The sequence below is a fragment of the Macrotis lagotis genome, chromosome 7 (genome assembly GCF_037893015.1).
Source record: "Macrotis lagotis isolate mMagLag1 chromosome 7, bilby.v1.9.chrom.fasta, whole genome shotgun sequence".
Lineage (NCBI taxonomy): Eukaryota > Metazoa > Chordata > Mammalia > Peramelemorphia > Peramelidae > Macrotis > Macrotis lagotis.
The window spans coordinates 220005547-220030552 of record NC_133664.1 but is presented as its reverse complement, the minus strand read 5'-3'; the positions used below and the strand labels follow the sequence as shown (position 1 = coordinate 220030552).

General features: G+C 36.0%; 1 protein-coding gene across 2 annotated transcripts in view; it reads left to right on the top strand.

The window, feature by feature from the left end:
• The window catches only part of BCL2L13 (BCL2 like 13), a 110530-nt gene that overhangs the window by 3259 nt on the left and 82265 nt on the right, over window positions 1–25006 (top strand). Inside the window, exon 2 of one of the 2 annotated variants that reach the window (XM_074194938.1) lies at window positions 6120–6309. In XM_074194938.1, coding sequence (XP_074051039.1) covers window positions 6189–6309 — 121 coding nt within the window. In that variant the 5' untranslated portion in view covers window positions 6120–6188. Of the gene's footprint in view, window positions 1–1401; window positions 6310–25006 lie in introns of those variants that run through there. The other variant, XM_074194939.1, reaches the window with a different exon arrangement.

Sequence of the window (25006 nt, the reverse complement as noted above, 5' to 3'; positions counted from 1 at the left end):
ATTTCCTTCTCCAGCACATTTTACAGATGAGGAAACTGAGGCAAAGAGGGTCACAAGACCAGTAAATGTTTGAGGCTGGATTTGAACTCAGTCAGATTTACCTGACACTAGACTGGTCCATTCTATCCAGTGAGTCACATAACTGGCCCCTATCAGTAATAGTCCTTATTGCTGCTGCCTACCCACTATCTAGGCCTGGCTCTCTCTAGCCAGGTGACTCTTATCTTCACCCTTTCCTTCTCCTTTCCATTTCCACTTTCCAATTCTTGAACCATCATCAAATCAACTGTCCTTTCCCCTGGAAAGGGGAATAGTTTATTCACCACTCTGCTCAAGGAACTTTACAAAACAACCCCTCTCCTAAGAGAATGTAAGCTCCTTGAAAGCCAAGAACTGTTCTTGCTTTAGTACTCACCATGGTTCTTTTTTTGCAAAAAAAGAAATAAAATGTTTTTCTTCCTCATCTATTCTTTCCTCTTTTAGGTCCTTTCAGGCTGTAAATATATGAGATAAATATATACAAAATCAACTATTGCTTTAGTCAGATTGTTGGTGTAAGCAGAGAACTACTAGTTAGAGCAGATTAACCTAATCTTGAATTTTCTATGATTCTACTTTTTCACCTATAAAATGGAATTAAGATATGTTAGTCCAATACTTGTTATAATAGTGTTAATAATCTTAGTAGGTTAGATTCTTATTTTTAATTTTAATGTTTTAATTTCTTTTCCTTTTTTGATAGTATGTTAACTAGCCTCCTTTTCCCCTTGACCAACTCTTCCTTTTCCCCTCTCAAGTAATAAGCCTTTTTATGTAGTAAATAAGCATAATCAAGCAAAACAAACCCACATGTAAGTCTAAATATTTAGGCCTCATAGTGTCCTTGTAGTCAGTCTTTTCTTGATCCAAGAGTTAGAAAGTGACAGTGATTTTTTTGTAATCAAGAAAACATACCCAGAGAATCTAAGTCTAAGGTCATGAAGCTGGTTAATGTATGTAGCAGGTCTAGTATTCAAGCTCAGATCCTCTAATTCCAAATCCAGTGCTCTTTGTATTACTTTAGATAGAACAAAGGGCTATAGTCAGGAAGATTGAGTTCAAATCTTGCTTTGTGCTCACTAGTTGCTTGACCCTGGGCTAGTCATTTACCCTTTCTTTGTCTCAGTTTTCTTCTCTGAAAATGGGGAATAATAATAGGACCTACTTCCCAGGATTGTTGAGAGGGTCAAATGTATTAAAATGTCAAGTGCTTTGTATATTTGAAATCATTACATAAATGATATTTTCACAAAACTGTTTTTAAAGCATAATGCAAATGAAGTCTTTTTTTAGCTTTAATGTTACAAATAAAATAACTACCAGATACTGGTGTTTGGTTAGTAGATTATTGTGAAGGTAATATGTTAGCTCCTCTTTTTCTTCATCCCACATATCCAAGTTTTCATATCTTGAAATTTGTTTCTGTAACATTTCCTTGCATTCTTCCCTTTTCTCTACTCAAACACCTCTCTGTGTCAGACTCTCACCTCTTCTTACCTTTACTATCTTACTATCTTCCTAATTCTTTTTGCCTAAAATGTCTTCTAATTCTAATCAGTCAGTCCTTCACAAAATTTCAGAATTGATTTTTCTAAAAGAAACTCCAGTATATCTGTTGTTTCTAATATTAAATATGAACTGCTCTTTTTGACCCCCAAAGTCTTTTCATAATTTGACAGCTTCCTTTCTTTTCAGTTTTCTTATACATTGTTTTTCCTTTTGGCCAGACGTAATGGCCTTTTCCACAAAATCCTTCATCTCCTATCTGCCTACTTTTTCATCGACTCCCTTGCCTTTGATGTTCTTCCTCCTCCCCTATGTCCTTTGGCATCTTTTCTTTAAGACTCAACCTTTGTTGTTTTTCAAAGAGGACCAGTGACATCATGGGTGATATCTTGACTATTTGTCCTTCATTTTCTTTCTTTTTTTGCAAGGCAATTATTTGCCCAAGGTCTTACAGCTAGGTAATTAAGTGTCTGAGGCTAGATTTGAACTCAGGTCCTGCTGACTCCAGGGCTGGTACTCTATCCACTGCACCACCCAGCTGCCCCCTGTCCTTCATTTTCAAAGAAGACCATAACTTCAGGGAGGTGATGATGCCATGGCAAACACATGAATTGGATTTGAGTGAGAGGGTGCTGTGTCAGGTCACCAGGCTCACTTTCTCCTCTAGAGCTCTCTGGATCCAATGGTCAGATAGGAATCAGGATGACTCTGTATGCAAGGCAAGCAGGGTTAAGTGACTTGTCTAAGGTCCCACAGCTGTTAAGAGTCAAGTGTCTGACTAGACTCCAAGAGCAGTGTTCTATCCATTCACCACCTAGCTGACCCTTGTCTTGACTAGAATTGAATTAAGGTGAGGCGGAGTTGCACAAAGTTGTAACAACTTCAGTCTTTTCCTTCATCATCAATGTCCAGTGGCAGGAACAAAAGGCAGGATGGCTGGTAGTGATCCAGCTCCAAGCACATGCCTTAGCTGCCTTGGTGGATTTGGAACAGATTGTTCTCATCTGCCCATTCCCCTGTGAAAAGTCTTCATCACATCACTTGAAAGATTAGAAGCCCAGTGGTTACCTTCATCTTGTTTTAGTCCATCTGCTGAGCCATTTCCTGGGATGTGGCTGCTACACATGCTACAACTTCTTGGAGCCACAGGTGAGAGTAGTGAAAGTGGACACCAAAGGTAGATGAGCATCCCTGAGAAGGGCTTGGCAAGTCCTCACACCAGAGGTACTAGTCCTCCCTGAACACCATTGCTCTGCATGCACTTATCCTCCCCATTAGAATGGAAGCTCCTGGTTAGGGACTTTCTCTTTGGACTTAGTAACTCCAGCACTTAGCCCAATGCTGGCATGTACTCCAATAGCTACGTAATAAATACTTATTGAGTGGTAGATATCTAATGGGGGAGGGGAGGATAGGTACAGTATTTCTGTCATATGTTATCTTTTTTTTTTTTGTTATATCTAGAATCTATCTTCTTAACCACCTAAATTATCTCCCTTACTGAGGATGAAAGAAAAATTTCTGTTTAAGACAAGTCAAGCAAAATCATTTTCTGCATTGACCATATGTAAAGAACAAATCTATAAAATGTGCATATAAATGTGTGTATAAATATATTTGTATGTGGGTGTATATATATATACTCTATAAATAATATATCTCATTCTGTAGTCTTAGTCTTTTCATCTATCTTTTAGAAGGTAGGTAGCATGTTTCATTAGTAGTCCTCTAGAATTATGATGACTTATTAATGCTGATCAGAGTTTCTAATTCTTTCAAAGTTGTATGTCTTTACAATATTATTGTCATTATACAAAGTGATCTGATTTTGTTCACTTCATTCTGCAGCATTTTGTACAAGTCTTTACAGATTCCCCTTCATAATTTCATATACCACAGGAATATTTCATTAAATTTATATACTAAAATTTGTCATTTTCTATTTGATGGTTACTCCCTCAAATTCCCATTCTATGCCATCTCAAAAATATAAATGTATTTGTATTATATTTGTATATCTTTAGAGTTTATTTTGCTTAGAAATAAGATTACTGTCCTTTTTCTGTTTTCCATGTATCTTTTCCTTCTCTCCTTTCCCTCCTGTTTCCATGTTGAGTAAATGATTTCTTTATCCAGCTTAGTATATATGTGTGTATTCCCTCCACCTCCTCTTTATTTGTATAGACTTCCACTTGTATACCTTGTTTATGTGAGATAACTTTCTCTAACCTTCCCTCACTTCTCTGCTTTTCCACCTCACCAATAATTTTCACCCTCTTCTCACTCTTTCTGTTCTTCTTTTAAGAACATCAAAACATAATTCAACTACTCTTAGGCATTTGTCTAATTAGATCCCCTTTACCCCTGGTGATGATTAGGTTCAGAGGGGACACATGAATCTTCCGTATTTCCTGATGGTTATTCTTGTTTATTTTTTCATGTTTCTTTTGTGTCTGAACTTCAAAGTGTTTTTAGAGATCTGGTCTTTTCATGAGGGATGCTCTATTTTGCTTAAGTAAGGTTGGTCCATTTTTTCACCTATGAGATTATACTTAAGTTTTGCTGAGTGAGTTACTCTTGTCTCCATTTCCTTGTTTTCTAGAATATTATGTTCCAAACTCTCCACTTCTGTATAGTGGTGACTGCTAAACTTTATGCAGTCTTGACTATGGCTCCTTCTTCCAGCTTCTTGTAATTGTTTTTCTTTGACCTCGAAATGCTAGAATTTGGCCATAAAGTTCCCAGTAATTTTCATTAGAGATTTTTTTCAGAAAATGAATAGTAGGTTCTATTTCTACTTTATCTTCTGGTTCTAAGAGATCTAGACAGATTTATTTATTTGAAAAGTTATTGAAATTTATTTATTGCCATGAAATGTCTTACAGTTTTTAACCTTTTAATTAGCTTTTAATTCTTGTCTCATAGAATTCTAATTGATCTATTCCAATTTGCATTTATTTATTCATACACTTATTTAATGTATGCACAGTTTATTAAGTTTTTTTGCGTGTAGTTCCAAATTCCTTTCCATAGTACCTGTTTTCTTATAGCCTCTCCAGGATCTATTCCAATTTTCTTTCTTTTTTTGGGGGGGGGGGGAGATTGGTTTTTTCCCAAGGCAGTGGGATTAAGTGACTTGCCCAACATCACACAGCTAGATAAGTATTAAGTGTCTGAGGTTGGATTTGAACTCAGGCCCTCCTGACTCCAGGACCAGTGCTCTATTCACTGTGCCACCCAGCTGCCTCATCTATTTCATTTTTCTGGAAGTTTGTTGTTTGGGCAAGGGTTGTACCTCTTGTGCCAAGTTGTTAATTGCCTTTCTAATTCTTTCTTCCATAGTTTAACTTTTTCGATTTTTCCTTTACTGCTCTCATTTATTAAAACACAGACACACACAGACACACAGACACACACACACACACACACACACACACACACTTTAAAACTCTTGCTTCATCCAAGAATTGTAGTTGAATTTTTTCCCCAAGTCTGCTTTTATGTATTTTTTTTGCTAAGAGGCTTTTCTTGTATATATTTTGCAGTCATTTTCTTTTGGAATTGTCAAAAACACGCCACCCACCATAACAGCTCTCTTTGGGATCTTTTGTTTGTTTACTCTTTCTTTCTGCCTGCTTCCTGATTTTAGACTTGATATTCCAGCTGATCCCTTTGTTTTTTGAGGGAAAGTGGAGGCTCCTTTTGCTCCTTTCTTGGCATACTGACTGCTGTGTTGTTCTAAGATCTCAGGACAGCCAGGGCTGCAAGCTTTCAGTTCTTTCCAACTGGATCTCTTGGATCCAGGCAGAGTTTGAGTGTGTATCCCCTTTGAGCTGAGCTCTGAAAGTTCTTGAGCTAGGATTGGGTCTAAACTGAAAAGCTATGTATCTTTTATTAAATTTGAAACAGGGTAGTTGTCTAGTACTTAGTTTATATATATACTGATGGAATATTTAACATTAGTTCCAGGGAAGCCACAGGACTCTGGCATCTTGAATCAAAAGGTCAGATTAGGATTTGTTTACCATGAATCTTAAAATTTGCCTATCATGCCTCTCTTTACCCACCATATCTACCCATACCACCATACCATTCTTTGGAACTTCTCTTTATCCTATTGAAACTCCCCTAAAATCTTTTTAAAACACACTCTTATGTTTTGAATGGAAACCAGATTGTTTAAAGAAGCAAATGGAATATCCATTTTGTTGGATGCAGCTTGGTATAATGGAAAGGAAACCCAGGATATAGGTTCTGGTCCCACCTGTGGCATTTCCTAGCTATCAGTTCTTGGGCAAATCATTCATTTTCCTCATCTATTCAAACAACCCCAAACCGTACTCCTGAGAAAATTATTAAAAAAGGAGAAACTGGAAAAATGTAGGGAAACAATTCGCATTTGAACCAAAATTTAATGTATAAGGCCTTCACTTGTAAATAAATATAATCTAGGATTAAATGTTTCTTTTTTTGGGGGGAGGGTGCTAATTGTGATGGTAATGGTGAGAATCTTTCAACTCATTTCAGGACCTAGTAGAGGTTAAAACTAACAAGATTGCTTTTTTGTCTTTCAGCATTTTCAAATTTACCAAAGGAATAATCCCCTTGTGTTGGAATTTTGTGGAACTTTGTCAGCCAATCTAATGGCATCTTCTGTTGCTGTGCCTGTAGGATTTCACTATGAAACAAAATATGTTGTTCTCAGTTACCTGGGACTCCTTTCAAGGGAGAAGTTACAAGAACAAGATCCTTTCTCAACTCAAGGTAATAGGTTTGATTTGTAATACTAGTAATGGTGGTAGTGATTTTATATAGAGAACTTGATGTTAGTAGTAGTAGATAGTAGAATTTAATAAGTAGCTGTAAATCTAATTTGGTTCAATCCAGTCATTTATGTAAGCATATGCCATGTGCAAAGCATAGTGCTAAGTGTTGAGAGGGATACAAAGACCCCCCCCCCCCAAAAAAAAAGTCCCTGCCTTTAAGCAATTTAAATATTCTCCTGTGCAGTATAATGTTAAAGTAAATGAGAGTAATACTTTGAGCAGAAAGAAAAATTAACATTAGGTGAATCATAAAAGGTTTTCTGGAGGAGTTAGCACCTGAGCTGAACTGTGGAAATGTGTTTCAGACATGTTGTGTAAGTAGAAAAGAGGTGTAGAGGTAAGAGATAACAAGTCCAGTTTGGAGAACAAATAGGCTAATTTGGGTGGAATATAATATCTGAAGGGGAGCAATAATTCCATGACCCAACTAAGAATAGCAAATCTTCTCCAATTTAAATTTCTCTTTATATCTTTTTTGTTGTTGTTTTTGTTTTTTGCAAGGCAGTAGGGTTAAATGACTTGCCCAAGGTCACATAGCAAAGTATAAAGTGTCTGAGGCTGAATTTGAACTCAGGTCCTCCTGACTCCAGGACCAGGGCTCTATCCACTGCACCATTTAGCTGCCCCTTCTTTATTTTAAAGAGTGATTTGTTGTTGTATTTACATAAATTTTGTGTGTTTTGGTAGGTTAGCTCCAGATATGTTTGTGTGTATATGTATACATATGTAAATAAATACTTACTTTGAATTTATCTTATAACTTCTTCCTAAATTTTTGAAGTTTAGCAGTTTTCATGATTTTTTAAAAATTTATTTTGTTTTCTATGATTTTGTTGAAGTTATTGATTGTTTTAGTTTCTTCAGTGACTCTATGGGGTTTCCAAAGCACCATCATGTTATCAACTAATAGGAATAGTTTTCTTTCCTTTGCCATGTTTTCACTTTGTTCTTTGTCTTATTGCTGTAGCTAACATCTAAAAAATTTATTCTTTAATCAATTACATGTAAAGGCAATTTTTAACATTTTTAAATTTAATTTAATTTTTCCAATTATATGCAAAAGTAGTTTTCAACATTCATCCATTTGCAAGTTTATGAGAACCATATTTTTCCTACCACTGTCTCTTCCCTCTTCCCTCCCCATAGTAGCAGACATTCTGGTAAAAGTTGTACATGTGCAATTGTGTTTAACATATTTCCATAGGAGTTATGTTATGAAAGAGGAATTAGAATTTTTTTCAACATAATACCAAAACATTTTAATTGTCAATATGATAAATATTGATAGCTATAATCAATATAAGCAAAAGCTCCTTAGGGTCCACAATAATTTTTAAGAGCATAAAGGGATACTGAGACCAAAGAGTTTGAGAACCACTGTTGCATATGCTACTGCAGTAAAACAACAATTTACAAATTGCAAGATATATACAAAATAAATAGAAATTTCAATACATACATAAAATGAATACAAAGTGTTCTGTAGGGTAGTTGTTAAGAGCTAAGAAAATTGGGAAAGTCAAGAGGAATTAGAATTAAGGGAGGGGGAACCATAAGAAAGAAAGAAAGAAAAAGCATAAAAGTTTTTAAAAATGAACATAGTATGCTTTGCTCTACATTTGTACTTAATAGTTTTTTCTCTGGACAGTTTTTAGCATTTATTTTTAAAGTTTTGTGTTCCAGATTTTTTTCCTCTTTGAGATGATAAGCAGTTTGATATAGGTTATACATGTTAAATCATATAAACTATATTGCCATATTAGCTGTGTTTGAAAGAAGACAGAAATCAAAGGGGAAAAAAAGCCTTCGAAAAAATACAGAAAATGAAAAGTAGTTTGCTTTGATCTATATCCAGATTCCATCAGTTCTACCTCTGAAGATAGATCTCATTTTAACAAGGATATGTCCTTGCTCTCACACTTTTAGCATGATATTTTCAGCCATATTATCAAATGCTATCACTGAGGATGAACATGACATCAAGGTCAGCTATTGCACTGATGGCAAATTCTTCAACTTGCAAAGATTACAAGCCAAGACCAAAGTGGAGGGAATGTTGATGCATGATCTTCTGTTTGCAAATGATTGTGCACTCAATGCAACCTCTGAAGCTAAGATGCTGAAAAGTATGGATGGATTCTCTGCTGCTTGTGTTCATTTTGGTCTAACAATGAACACCAAGAAAACCCAGGTGCTCCATTAGCCTGCACCACACCATCCACATGTGGAAGCATTGATTACAGCAAATGGAGAAGTTTTGAGTACTGTGAACAACTTAACTTTACCTTGGCATCGTCCTTTCCATGGAGGTACACATTGATGATGAAGTTGACACACTCATTGCCAGAGCTAGCTCATTATTTGGGAGGCTCTGGAAGAAAATGTGGGAGAGAAGAGTTACACTGACTACCAAACTGAAGATCTAGAGAGCCGTTGTGCTGACCTCATTGCTATATGCTTGTGAAACCTGAACGGAGACATACTGGGAAATGGGTGCTCACATTTAAATTATTTTAGGAAGATTCTGAGGCAGGAGAAGATCCCAGACATTGAGGTACTTTCTTGAGCTAAACTGCTAAGCATTCCAACATTACTACAGAGAGTGCAACTTGGATCATTGTTAGACTATTTTATAGAGAACTCATACAGGGCAAGTGCTCACAAGGGGATCTGAAGAAGTGATACAAGACACCCTGAAGGTCTTATATAGAAGATCTTTAGAAGTGATTGTATGGCATGGGAGACACTGACACAGGACCACCCAGCATGGTATGCCCTCATCAGTGAGGGTGTTGGACTCTATGAAGAAGGAAGAATTGGAGCAGCTTAAAGGAAATGTGACATATGTAAGTTTAAAGTACCCACCCAGGTATTCACATGGACTATTTGTGCCCAACCTGTGTTGTAGAGCATTCCAAGCTCCTATTGTGATCAGCCACATTAGGACACACTGTAACGTGTCTCAAACATAGTAATGTCATTTGGGTCTTCTTTGATAATGAAGGACAAGAACCAAGTCGTTCACAGTTGGTCATCCAACAGTATTGCTGTTGCTATTTTCATGGTTCTGCTAATTTCACTTTATATCAGTTTTCATATAAGTCTTCAGATTTTGTTAAAATTAGCTTGATCATTATTTCTTATTGCATAGTAATTATTACAATCATATACCACAACTTATTCAGTCATTCCTCATTAATGAGCATCTCCACAATTTCTCATTCTTTACCACTACAAAAAGGACTACTGTAAATATTTTTTTGGGGGATCTCTGGCATATAGACCTAGTGGTATTGCTGAATTAAAGGATATACACAGTTTTTTGGCCCTTTGGGCATAGTTCCAAATTGTTCTCTTGAGTGGTTGGGTCAGTTCACAGCTCCAGGAACAGTGCATTAGTGTCCCAATTTTCACATATTCCATTTAATGTTTATTAGTTTCCTTTTTTATCATATTAGCTACTCTTATAGGTGTGAAGTGGTACCTCAGAGTTGTTTTAATTTTCATTTCTATAATCAGTAGTGATTTAGAGAGTTTTTGAATATAACTAACTTTGATTTCTTTTTTTCTAAAAACTATTTCATTTCTTTGATCATTTGTCAATTGGTATTCTTATAAGAAGTTCTCTGCATATTTGAGAAATGGGGCCTTTGTCAGAGATACTTGCTGAAAGATTGTTTTCTAGCTTTCTACTCTCCTTCTAAATCTTGATTGCATAATGTTTTATTTGTGCAAAACCTTTTTAATTTGATATAATAAGAATAGTCCATTTTGTATCTAGTAATACTTTCTCATTCTTGGTCATTAATTCTTCCATTCTCTCTAGATCTGATGGATAAAGTACTTTTTGCTTATGGTATCACCTAATTTGCTTATGGTATCACACTTTAGGTTTAGATCATGTATCCATTTTGACCTTATCTTGGTATATTGTGTAAAATGTTGATGTATTTCTAGTTTCTATCATACTATTTTCTAGTTTTCCTGGTATTTTTGTCAAATAGCAAATTCTTATCCCAAAAGCTGGGGTCTTTGGGTTTATCAAACAGGTTACTGTAGTCTTTTACTTCTGCTGTGTCATGTGTACCTAATAAGTTCGACTGATTCACCACTCTTTTTTTTTTAGGTTTTTGCAAGGCAAATGGGGTTAAGTAGCTTGCCCAAGGCCACACAGCTAGGCAATTACTAAGTGTCTGAGACCAGATTTGAACCCAGGTACTCCTGACTCCAAGGCCGGTGCTTTATCTACTATGCCACCTAGCCACCCCAACCACTCTTTTTCTTATTTAGTACCAGATAGATACTGCTTTATAATACAGTTTGAGATTTGGTATAGCTAGGCCACTTTTGTCAGAGAACATTTACTGATGTTTTAGATAGATCTTCCTTATAATTTTAATGAAAGCTCTATTAATCCCTATACTCTCCAGTGGTTTTAATAGCAGTAGATACAGTATTTCATCAAGTTTTTTCTGCATCTTTTGAGTTAATCTTATGATTTCTGTTGACTTTATTATTATATGGTCAGTTATGCTGATAGTTTTTCTAATATTGAACAACCCCACATTTCTGGTATAAATTCCAACAGATGATACTGTATGATCCTTGTGATATTATTGTTGTAATCTCCTTGTTGGTATTTTATTAATTTTTTTCTGTCAATATTCATTAGGGAAATTAGTCTATAATTATCTTTCTCCATTTTGACTCTTCCTGGTTTAGTTATTAACACTGTATTATTGTTATAAAAGGAATTTGGTAGGACACCTCCTTTGCCTATTTTTCCAGATAGTTTATATAGGATTGGAATTAATTGTTCTTTAAATGTTTGATAGAATTTGCTTGGGAATCCATCTAGCCCTGGAGACTTTTTCTTACTGAATTCATTGATGGCTTGTTCAATTTCTTTCTTAGATGGAATTACTTAAGTATTCTATTTCCTCTTTTAATCTTGGCAATTTTTATTTTTGAAAGTATTTGTCTATTTCACTTAGATTGTCAGATTTATTACCATATGATTGAATAAAATAACTTCTAATCTTTGCTTTAATTTCCTCTGCAATTGGTAGTGAATTTACCCTTCTTGTTCTTGATACTGGCAATTTGATTTTCATTTTTCTTTTTTTAAATTAAATTAACCAGTGGCTTATTTATTTTATTGCTTTTTGCGTGAAACCAGATCCTATTTTGCTTTATTAGTTCAGTGTATTTCAACTTTATTAATATCTCCTTAGATTTTTCAGGAATACCAATTTGGTGTTTAATTGGGATTTTAAAATTGTGCTTTTTCTAGTTCTTTTAGTTGCATACCCAATTCAGTGATTTGCTCTTTATTTTATTGATGCAGGCAATTTCCATTACGTACTGCTTTGGCTGCAACCCATAAAATTTGGTATATTGTCTCATGGTTATAATTTTCTTTAATGAAATTATTGGTTATTTCTGGATTTTGTTCTTTGATCCACTCATTCTTTAGGATTACATTATTTAGTTTCCGGATAATTTTTAATCATTCTTTCCATGAATATAATTATTATTGCAACATGATCTGAACTGGTGCATTTAATTCTTCTTTTTGAATTAAATTTGAGATTTTTATGCCATAATACATGATCAGATTTTTTTTGTAGGTGCCCTGTACCACAGAGAAAAGAGTGTCTTCCTTTCTATCTCTGTTCAACTTTATTCAGAATTTTTTTAATATCCAACTTTTCTGAAATTCTGTTCACCTCTTTAACTTTTATCTTGTTTATTATCTGATTAGATTTCTTAAAGGGGAAAGTTGAGGTCTCCCACTAGTATAGTTTTTACTGTCTATTTCCTCCATAACTCTTTTAACTTTTCCTTTAGCAATTTTGATGCTATACCATTTAGTGTAAACATGTTCAGTATTGATATTATTTGGAGTTCCCTTCCTTATCTCTTTTTATTATATCTTTTTGCTTTGAATGAGATCATGTTTGCCACCTCTTCTTTTTTTTAAATTTCAGCTGAAGCATAATATATTCAGTTCAAGCCTTTTACCTCAGTGTGGATCTTTGTGCTTCAGATATGTTTCTTATAAGCAGCATATTGTAGGATTCTGGTTTTTAATCTACTCTGCTATGTACTTATGTTTCATGGGAGAGTATATTCATTCAAATTCACAGTTATGATTACTAACTGCATTTTCTTTTATCCTATTTTCCCCTGTTAATACCTTTCTCTCTCTCTCTCTCTCTCTCTCTCTCTCTCTCTCTCTCTCTCTCTCTCTTTCTCTCTTCCTCCTTTCACCCTGGCCCCTCCTTACCAGTGTTTTGCTGCTGACCACTGTCTCCTTCAAGCTGCCCTCCCTTTTATCAGAACCTCCCCTCCCCATTTCCTTCTATTCCCATCCTACTTTCATATATGGTAAGTTAGATTTCTATTCTCAACTAAGTGTGTGTATGTCAAAGAGAGAACTCTTTGAGTTAAATATGAGAGTAAAGTTCAAGCGATCCTCATCCTTTTCTCCATTGTAATAGATTTCTCATGCCTCTTCATGTGGCATGCCTTTTCTCCCAGTGTAATACTCTTTCTCACCCTTTAATCTTTTTTTAATACTATCCTATCAAAGTCACCTTATATCTCTGTTTATGTATACTGCTAAATGGTATGATAGTGATGCAGTTATAAGAACTTAAATTCTCTTCCATTGTAGAAATGTAAACATTTTAACATTATGAATCTTCTATGTTTCATTTTCCTGTTTATACTTATCTTGAGTCTTATATTTGAGGGTCAGATTTTCTACTTAGTGTTAGATCTTAAATCAGGAGTGCTTGAAAGTCCTCTATTTCATTGAATATCCTTTTTTTCCTTTAGAGGATTATACTCAGTTTTGCTGGATAGGTAATTCTCGGTTGTAATTCAAACTCCTTTGCCTTTCAGAATATCATAGTCCAAGGCATCTGATACTTTTAATGTAGAAGCTGCTAAATCTTCTGTAATCCTGACTGTAGCTCCTCAATATTTGTATTTTCTCCTTGACCTGAGAGTTCTGGAATTTGGCTATAATATTACTGGGAGTTTTCATTTGGGGATCTCTTTCAGGAAGTGATTGTTGGATTCTTTCAATTTCTATTTTATCTAGAATATCAGATTCTAGAATATCAGGATTCCTTGATAATTTCTTTCTTTTTTTTTTTTGGTAAGGCAGTGGGGTTAAGTGACTTGTGATATTTTATTGAAACTGGTTATTCCAGTTCTTTTTTTTAAATCATAACTTTTAGGTAGACCAGTATTCTTAAATGTTATCTCTCCTGGATCTATTTTCCAGGGCAATTGTTTTTCCAATGAGGTATTTCATATCTTATTCAACTTTTTCATTATTTTAATTTTGTTTAATTGATTCTTGATATCTCATGGAGTCATTAGCCCACTCGCCCAATTCTAATTTTTTAAAAAATTTATTTATTTATTTTGAATTTTACAATCTTTCCTCTAATCTTGCTTCCGTCCCCCTCCCCTCCCACAGAAGGCAGTCTGTTAGTCTTTACATTATTTCCATGGTATATATTGATTTAAGTTGAATGTGATGAGAGAGAAATCATATCCTTAAGGAAAAAAAATAAAATATAAAAGATAGCAAAATAACATAATAAGATAAGTTTTTTTTTTTAATTAAACGTAATAGCCTTTGGTCTTTGTTTAAACTCCACAATTCTTTCTCTGGATACAGATGGTATTCTCCATTGCGGATACCCCAAAATTATGCCTGATTGTTGCACTTATAGAATGAACAAGTCCATTAAGGTCAATCATCACCCCATGTTGCTGTTAGTGTGTCCAACTATAATTTTTTTTTTAGGGTTTTTTGTTTTGTTTTTTTTTAGTTTTTTGCAAGGCAAAAGGGGTTAAGTGGCTTGTCCAAGGCCACACAGCTAGGCAATTATTATGTGTCTGAGGCCAGATTTGAACTCAGGTACTTCTGACTCCAGGGTTGATGCTCTATCCACCGTGCCACCTAGTCACCCCTCCTTTTTTATTTGACCAATTCTGCTTTTTAAAGAGTTCTTTCCTTCAGTGGAGTTTTGTACCTCCTTTTCCATTTGTCTGGTTCTGCTTTTTTAGAAATTGTTTTTCTTTGGTGAATTTTTGAGTTTTTTTCATTTTTTGTACTTCCTTTACCAAGTTGTTGACCATTTTCATGAGTCTTTTTTTTAGGTTTTTGCAAGGCAAATGGGGTTAAGTGGCTTGCCCAAGGCCACACAGCTAGGTAATTATTAAGTGTCTGAGACCAGATTTGAACCCTGGTACTCCTGACTCCAGGGCCGGTGCTTTATCCACTGTGCCACTTAGCTGCCCCATGTGCCACCTAGCCCGCCCCATGACTCTCTTTTATAACTCATTTCTTTCCCCACTTTTCTTTTATGTCTCTGACTTTTTTTTTTTAGTCTTTTGCTAGGCAGTGGGGTTAAGTGGCTTGCTGAAGGCCACACAGCTAGGTAATTATTAAGTGTCTGAGACCAGATTTGAACCCAGGTACTCCTGACTCCAGGGCCAGTGCTTTATCCACTGCACCACCTAGCTGCTCCTACTTCTCTGATTTTTAAAATCCTTTTTGAATTCTTCCAAGAATTCTTTTTTGGACCTGAGATCAATTCATATTTCTCTTTGAGGGTCCATATGTATGCATTTTTTTTTCTTTTTAGGGTTTTGCAAGGCAATGGGGTTAAGCAACTTGCCCAAGGCCACACAGCTAGGTAATTATTAAGTGTCTGAGGCTGGATTTGAACTCAGGTCCTCCTGACTCTAGGACCAGTGCTCTATCCTCTGTGCCACCTACCTGCCCCTATATGTATGCATTTTGACATTTTTGTCCTTCTTAGTTTTTGTTTTTATCTTTCCTATCTCTATAGTAGCTTTCTATGCCTTTTAAGTTTTATTTTTTGCTCATTTTCTAAATATTTTATGATTTTTAAAGTTGAGTTCTGCTCCTTGGGCACAGTGGTCACTGTACCAAGCTTCTTGCACATGGACCCAGGGCCTGGCCTCTGGTCCCTAGGGTTGGCTGTGGCTCTAGGACCCATTGAATTTGACCATTTGCACCAGTTTCCTCACTGTAAAACAGGGATGATACTAACATTGCCCTGGGGGGGGGTTGTTGTGAGGATAGAATGAGAAAATAATTAGGAAGCACTTCACACAATGCCTGGCACCTATAGGTGTTTCTACCCTGTAGAAATAGCTGCAATGTATCAGATTTCTTGTGTCCCAAACAGGGACTAATGTCTTTGCCATTTTGTTGAGGCAGTCATACTTTCTAGTTGTTTTGGTATATAAAAATAGTTCTTTTTATTAATTTTGGGGGTATTTCATGTGCTACTAAATTTTCTTCAAAAGTATGTTGTAGGGGTGGCTGGCTAGGTGGCACAGTGGATAGTGCACCGGCCCTGGAGTCAGGAGTACCTGAGTTCAAATCCAGCCTCAGACACTTAAGAATTACCTAGCTGTGTGGCCTTGGGCAAGCCACTTAACCCCATTGCCTTGCAAAAAAAAAAAACAACCTAAAAAAAAAGTACGTTGCATACTTTGTCTATTACTCTGTTGGTGTGTGTGTGTGTGTGTGTGTGTGTGTGTGTGTGTGTGTGTGTGTTTAATTTATTAAGGCAATGGGGTTAAGTGACTTGCCCAAAGTCACAAAACTAGATAATTCTTAAGTGTCTGAGGTTGGATTTGAACTCAGATCCTGCTGACTCCAGGGTCGGTGCTCTATCCACTGTGCCACCTAGCTGCCCTCTGGCATGTGTGTTTTAATCTTGCTTTGGTATCCTAAAGAGGTCAAATATCCTTGCTTATTTGTGGATATTTTTCTACAACCTGTTTCTTTTAATTTTAAAAGTAGTGTTTTGTTGTATAAAATAGTCATGTTTGTATAAACTGAATTTTTTAAAATTTATTTTTATTAAAGATATTATTTGAGTTTTACAATTTTCCCCCAATCTTGCTTCCCCCCCAGATAGCACTCTGTCAGTCTTTACTTTGTTTCCATGTTGTACCTTGTTGCAAATTGGGTGTGATGAGAGAGAAATCATATCCTTAAAGAGAAGAGAATTCTCAGAGGTAACAAGATCAGACAGTAAGATACGTTTTTTCCTAAATTAAAGGGAATAGTCCTTGTACTTTGTTCATACTCCACAGCTCCTTATCTGGATACAGATGGTACTCTCCTTTGCAGACAGCCCAAAATTTAAACTGTCAATTTTAACTTCTGTTTGATAAAATATTCCAGATCATTGTTGAGATATGGTATTCCTTTTTCTTCCATTTTAAAAAGGTGTGGATTATTACTTATTAGTTTCCTGTAGTGTATGGTATAAATCAGACTCCAGTTTTTTCCCACAGAAGTATCTCATTTTTCCCAACAGTTTTTATTGATTTGTCATGCCATTTCTATATTAAAAAAATCCTTTTATTGGTATTTTATGTTTTGATGCAATGAACATTCTTTGCAAACTTATCACCCTGAAAACATTTAACAAAAGTACTGTGTGTGTTGTGTGTGTGTGTGTGTGTGTGTGTGTAGATTTTGATTATTGCTATTTTCTACTTTCCTGTCTTGTTAGTTAGTAATAGAAAGAAAATTTATTTGGTACCAGCAGTATCTGTTCTGTGGCCTGAGGTGTGTTTGTCTTTTCTTGTTTTTTTCCTGTATCAGAAATTGTTGTTTATAACTAGGCAAGTAAATGACTGCCTTTGAGAGTGGACTTACTTGTATGCCTAATGGATTAAAAGAATATTTATTGTGGCAATGTTAACTCTTAAAATAAACAGTTTAAAAATAGAAAGACAGATTGTAGTGCTCCTATTACTTCCCTACAAAGCATTGTTAAATCAGTCACATTTCTTTTTCTTTTTTTTTGAATTATAAAGATTTTTTTATTTTATTTTGAGTTTTACAATTTTTCCTCTAATCTTACTTCCCTCCCCACCCCCACAAAAGGCAATTTGCCAGTCTTTACGTTGTTTCCATGGTATACACTGATCAAAATTGAATATGATGAGAGAGAAATCATATCCTTAAGGAAGAAGCATAAAGTATAATCAGTCACATTTCTTAAAGCTGCTAGTAATTTATTACCCAAAATATGTTGTAATTGTCACTTGTGAATTCTCAGTTACACAACTGTTAAATTTAACTAACTATGGTTAAGAGATGAATGGTTTGAATCACACAAATCCAGTTCTCAAACTTATACCTTGTTTTTCCTGAATTTCAAGAATGTTGACAATTGACAGTTCCACCCCTCATTGACCTGTCATGCTCAATTTTACAGGGATAATCACATAACCAAATGTACCAGTGATTTCTCAATCATAGTTCTAGCTGAGTTGTAACCTTATGCTTAAAAAAATCACTGTTAAAAGAGGAAAGTAAACTTCATGTCATATACATAATGCAGATGACTATGAAAAGCCTGTCGTTCTCAAGTACAATGGGACTTTGGTATTTGGAGTTTTTTTTTAATAAATATTTTATTTTTTTCCAATTATATATAACAGTAGTTTCTATCAATCATTTTTTTTTTGCAAGGCAATGGGGTTAAGTGGCTTGCCCAAGGCCACACAGCTAGGTAATTATTAAGTGTCTGAGGCTGGATTTGAACTCAGGTACTCCTGACTCCAGGGCCAGTGCTCTATCCACTGTGCCACCTAGCCACCCCTTAATTATTTTTTTTAGCAAGGTTTTGAATTTTTCTATTTTTCCCCTCTCCTTCCCTTCCCTTCCCCCCTTTTCCCTCCCCCAAAAGAAGGCAATTCTGATAGTCTTCACATTATTTCCATGATATGCATAGATCAATTATTGAATGTGTTGAGAGAAAAAAATGTATTCTTAGAGTCCTTAAGGAAGAAAGAAATCATTAGGGCTAGCAAAATTATTTAATATTTTAGACAATTTCTTAAAAATTGAAGATAATAATCTTTGGTCTTTGTTCAAACTCCACAGTTCTTTCTGATGATATTCCCCAACATGAATTACCCCCAATTTTCCCTGATTATTGTGCTCTTTTCATATTTTTTTAATTTGCAATATTTTTGTTTTTGTATTTTTTTAGGAAGGATTGTACTTTCTTCACTCTACAATATTTCAAACAAGTTTTTTTTGTTTCCCTCACTTTTTCCATATTTTGTGATTCCTTTTGGTGAATGAAATATTCAGTTACATTCATAAAACATATTTGTTTAGCCAGTCCCCAGTTTTTGAGCACATTAAATATGTTTTTAAATATATATTTTTTCCTCATACTTTTTGTACATATGGGTGCTTTTGTTTTATTATTTTTTATCAATGACTGTTTTTGTATTTTATTATTATCATTAATTTATTATTTTTTAGCATATTTCTAGACCATGATTATGAATTCTTTATTCTCTCCTTGACCTTGTTCTGTTTTTTTAACATGTGTTTGTGTGGATTGTGTGTGTGTGTGTGTGTGTATGTGTATTTAGGTATGTGTTGATACCAAAGACAGAGTAATAACTACTGTTTTATGGTTTGACAGTCTTATTTTTCAAATTTTCTTATAGTCTTACATATTACTTTTTCCATAATGAGCCTTATTATAACTTTGGTTCTAAGAAGTAGTCTGGTAATAATTTGATTGGTGGTATGTTCAATCTGTGTATCAGTTTGCTATATATTAATACTCTTCCTGTATTTCCTTGACCATGCTTTGCATGGAATAACTTTCCTTTTCAGTTTAAAAAATTAAAGAACAATGAAGTTGTCTTTGCATATATTGAAAAGAAAATTAGAAGGGCTTCTGAAGTATTTTTAAAAAGTTGTCAGAACAGAATAGGAGGAATTTAGAAGGAAGCACAGAAAATTTTGACTGTTTCAAAAGTACCATGTGGCATTTATTACCTACTTTTAAAAAAATCAAGTCTTATGGAAAAGTTTCATATACAGTTCTCTTTTGTGTTCTTTGTGTGTGGAAATACCTTTTTTATGTCTTACGTTATATAAAATGAAATAAAAAATATCCTGTTCACATATTTTTCTTTTGGTTGAAGTAAGAGGAGTTAAGTGTCTTGCCCAGATCGCATAGCTAGTAAGTATCAAGTGTCTGAGGCTGGATTTGAACTCAGGTCCTACTGACTCCAGGGCCAGTGCTCTATCCAGCTCTCTTCCACCTAGGTGACCCTCATATTTAAAAAAAAAATTTTAATTCTTTACTTAATTAATGTTTATAATAGGAATTTTGCTTTTTTTTTTCATTCTCATTGTGCTGAGGAGGGGAGTTGAAGGTAGGCAGGAGAGAAGGCAGATTTTTACTAATTGAAAATATAAATATATAATAAAAAGAAAAGTGCTCATTTATATCCTTTGACCATTTATCTATTGGAGACTAGCTTTTGTCAGCAAGTCAACAAACATTTATGTAGCTCCTATTGTGTGCCTGCACTATGCTAATTGCTGGGACCCAAAGAAAGGCAAATAATAGCTTCTTCTCTCAAGCATCTCATAGTCAAATGATGAAGACACCAAAATGTACAAATAATATGTAAAAATAATAAATTGTTGATAATCTCATAATTAGCTTTAAGGAGGACTAGGAAAAGATTTCAGAAAATGGGATTTGAATTGAGACTTGAAGGAAAAGTTGGGAGGTGAAAATGAAGAAAAATCTAGGTCCAGGGAACATCCAGGAAAAATATATAGTCAAGAGATGAAGTGTCTGGTGTTAAAGCTGGCAAGGAGGCTGATATCAATGACTGTAGAGTAAGATGGAAGACCAAATTAGAAGAAGGGACCAGGTTATGAAGGTTATTCAATCAAAAAGTTTTATATTTGATCCTGAAGGCTATATTAGGGAGCCAATCATGTTCATTCAACAGAGTTGACAGGTTTAGGTTTATCCTTTAGTAATATCATTTTGACAGCATTTTGAGCAGAGGATGAATTAGATTGAGGACAGATTTGACACAAGGAAACTAACCAGAAGGCTGTTGCTGTACTTCAGTCCTGAGGCCATAAGGGTCTATACCCAGAGTAGTAGCAGTATCAGAAAAAAGGAATTACAAAAAATATATGGTTGGTTCTTGTCCTCCATTATCAAAGAAGACCAAAATGACATCACTATGTTTGAGGCACATTACAGTGTGTCCTACTGTGGCTGATCAGACCAATATGAGCTTGGAATGCTCCACCACTGGTTGGGTACAATTAGTCTGTGTGAATACCTGGGATGGGTAGTTTAAACTTTTATGTGTCATGTTTCCTTTGAACTACTTCAATTCTGCCTTCCTCATAGAGTGCAGCACCCTCACTGATGAGGACATACCTTGCTGGGTAGTCCTGTGCCAGTGTCTCCCCATGCTGTACAATCAATTCTAAAGTTCTTCAATGAGATCTTCAGGGTGTCTTGTATCACTTCTTCTGACCCCCTTGTGAGTACTTGCCCTGTGTGAGGTCTCTATAAATAGTCTTTTTTGCAAGTGTACATTTGACATTCCAACATTGTGTCAGCCCATTGTAATTGCACTCTCTATAGTAAATGTTGGAATGTTAGGCAGTTTAGCTCAAGAAGGACCTCAGTGTCTGGTATTTTCTCCTGCCAGGTGATCTTTAGAATCTTCCTCAGACAATTTAAATGGAAGTGATTCAGTTTCCTGACATGGCACTAGTAGACTGTCCAGGTTTCACAGGCATATAGCAATGAGGTCAGCTCAGCAGCTCTGTAGACCTTGAGTTTAGTAGTCAGTCTAATATCTTTTCTCTCCCATGCTTTCTTTTGGAAACTTCCCAATTACTGAGCTAGTTCTGGCAATGAATGTGTCAACTTTGTTGTCGATGTATACCTCCCTGGAAAGGACACTTCCATGGTAAGTGAAGTTGTCCTAGTACTCAAAACTTCTCCATTTGCTGTAATCAATCTTCCACATGTGCATGGTGTGGTGCAGACTGATGGAGCACCTGAGTTTTCTTGGTGTTAATTGTTAGACCAAAATGAGCACAAGCAGCAGAGAATCCATCCATACTTTGCTGCATCTCAGCCTCAGAGGCTGTATTCAGTGCACAATCATGTGCAAACAGAAGATCATGCACCAATTCTCCCTCTACTTTGGTCTTGGCATGTAGCCTTTTCAAGTTAAAGAATTTGCCATTAGTACAGTAGCTGACCTTGAGGCCATGTTCATCCTCATTGAAGGTATTTGATAACATGGGCTGAAAACATTATGCTAAAAAGTACAGGAGCAAGGACACATCCTTGTTTTACTCCATTGGTGACTGGGAAATCAAGAGCATCATCCACTGTCCAGATCCCAGGCATGTGTGCCATCATAAGACTGACAGGTGAACTGATAAACTTCTCTCAAAATATATGAGAGAAGTTACAAAAAAAATAAACTCAGCTTGGCACTTTGAATGTGGGAGATACAAGGATACAAGGGAGTCAAGGATGTCATCTAGGTAGTGAGCCTGGATAACTTGGAGGATAGTGTTTTCCTCAACAGTAATAGAAAAGAGGGGGAAGATTTAGAAGAAAGAAAATGATTTCAACTTTGGACATTTTGATTTTAAGATGTTTTAAATAAGACATACAGTTCAATATGTTTGATACATAATTGGAGATGAGAACCTGGAAGTTTAGGAGGGAGGGTAGGATAGAACATGTAGATCTGAGAATCATCAGCATAGAGATAATAATTGAAATCTTGTGATCTTGAAATTTTGAGATTATTTCAAAAAGAAGATGGCCCAGTATAAGTTCTGAGGGACATCTATCATTACTAGACATAATTCATATATAGATACAGCAAAGGAGACTGAGAAGAAGTGGTCAGAGAGCCAAGATGGTGGCATGAAGGCAGGAATTCCTGGAAACTTGTTCCCCAAAAAGCTCCAAAAATTATGACTCTGGTCAAGGTTTAGAGAGGCAGAACCCACAGAGATATTGGGTGATATAATTTCCCAGTCAAGGACAACTTAGAAGTTCTGCAGGAGAGGGCTGTTTCACAAGGACTGGGAGTTGGACAGAGCTGCAGCGCAACCTCAGTGTAACCCCAGAGCAGTGCAGTTGGGCTGGGCACCTGGGTCCCTGGGGGTACCTGGGTCCGTGGCAGAGGGAGTAGTTTCCAGACTTCTTGGCTCAGGGATCACTGGGGACAGAATGGGTGGTGAGAGAACTCTGCCGCACTAGAGTGAGCATGGAATGGAGCTCTGGCTACAGAGCAGCCCTAGAGTAAGACCCTGCAGTGGGAATTGGGGAAGCCGCACAGCTCACAGACCATAAGAGGGTCCGAGGTTTCTCTTCAGTCCCTGTGGCAGGACTCAGCTGTTTGCCCACACTCAGATCCAGGTTGCAGTTTGTGCTTCCATACCACCATAGCCAAGTAGCTCCAGGACAAAGGGAAGGGCCTGTGGTCATCTATGTATCAGAGCACAGGCAAAAGAGCATTCAGAACCTCTCATAAGACCTTGGAAGAATTAAGGTCCCCTGTGGGGTATCCCCAAAACCCCACAACACCTTGAAAGTGCTTGGAAATGTGAGGAAATGAGCAAACAACAGAAAAAAGAGGAATCTGACCATAGAAAATTATTTTGGTCCCATGGAGGATCAAAATACACACTCAGAATTCTGACTACAAAATCGAAGCTTCTGTATCCAAAACCTCCAAGAGAAATAGAAAATGGACTCAAGGCTCTGGATGAGCTCAAAAAAGACTTTGAAAAGCATTTAAGGGAGACAGGAAAAATTGGAAGGAGAAATGAGAGTGATGCAGATAAATCATGAAAACCAAATCAGCAGCTTGGTAAAAGAAATAAAAAAAAATCAAGAAAATAATATGTTAAAAACCAGTTTAGGCCAAATAGAAAAAGCAACACAAAAGACAAATGAGGAGAAGATTGTCTTAAACAGCAAATTGGCCAGCTGGAAAAGGAGATAAAAAAGCCCTTGGAAGAAAATAGCTCCTTTAAATGCAGACTGGAACTAAAGGAAGCCAATGATTTTGTGAGAACTCTGGAAAAAATAAAACTATATCAACCCCACCCCCCCAAATTAGAAGAAAATGTGAAATCTCTCATTGGAAAATCAACTGACCTTAAAAACAGATCCAGGAGAGATAATTTAAAAATTATAGGTTTAACTGAAAGTCACACTCAGGAAAAGAGCCTAGACTTTATTTTTCAAGAAATAATATAGCAAAATTGCCCTGTGATTCTGGAAGCAGAGGATAAAAATAGAAGTTGAGGGAATCCACTGATCACCTCCTGAAAGAGACCCCAAAAGAAAAACTTCCAGGAATATTATAGCCATACTCCAAAACTCCCAAGTCAAAGAGAAATTTCTACAAGTTGTCAGGAACAAATTCAACTACCATGGGCTCTAAGCACTCGAAGGGATTGGAATATGATATTCTGGAAGGCAAAAGATCTTGGTTTATAACCGAGAATCAACTACGTAGCAAAAACTGAACATCTCTTTCAGGAGAAAAGATGGAGTTTCAATGAAGCAAACTTTTCTATTGAAACAACCAGAGCTGAACAGAAAGTTTGCTCTCCAAGTACAGGACTCAGGTGAACAATAGAGGGGGCAGTCCAGAAGGACTCATTATGAGGAATTTAATGATGTTGAACTGCTTGTATTCCTGCATACTGACAACTCATATGAACTTTCTCATTTATAAGAGCAGTTAGAAGGAGCATATACAGACAAGGCACAGGAAGGAGCCCTATAAGGGTGTAATATAATAAAAAGATGAAGTCAGTGGTTGATAAAGAAAAGTACTGGGAGGAAGAGAAAGGAGAGGAAGAAGGGGCTAAAATTCACACAAGAGTCAAGAAAAAACTTTTGCAATCGAGTGGAACGGGGGAAGGCAAGGGAGAATGAGTGAGCCTTCATTCTCATCAGAAAAGGCTGAGAGGAAATAACATACACACTTAATAGGGTATAGAAATCTATCTTACCCTAGAGAAAAAGGAGAGGAAAGGGATGGGATAAGGGGGAATGGGGGGAGGGAAAGGGGAGTAGCTGATAGAAGAGGGGGACAATTGAGTACTCAGATACAACACACTTCTGAACAGGGACAGGATGAAAGGAGAGATAATAGAATAAATGAGAGTGGGGAGGAATAGAGTGGAGGGAAATACAGCTAGTGATAGCAACTCTAGGGAAAATATTGAAGTAATTTCTCTGGTGGCTATGTTCAGGAAGGCAACTCATCCCAGAGACAGAGACATTGGAGTCTGAATGCAGACTGAAGTACACTTTTTTTTCCCTCTCACCATTCTTGAGGTTCTTCATCTTTTTTTTTTTTTTACTCTCACAATAAGATTATTGTAATAATATAAAATAAACAAATCAAAAGAAATGATCAGACAAATAGATTAAGGAGGGATAGAGAACAAGGTCACAAAAACCTAGAAAGTATCAAGAAGAGGATGATGGACAGTGACCAATGACAAAGGCTACATAGAAGTTTGAAGGAATAACAATTGTGAAAGCTCTCTTTGGATAGAACAGTTTCAGTTGAATGATGAGGTCAGACTTTAGAATTAAGAAGAAAATGAGAGGGAAAGAAAGTGGAGACCCCTAATTGTTCACGATCTTTTTAAGGAGTTTACCTATGAAAGGGAAGAAAGATGTAGGATGATAGCTTTTGGGAAT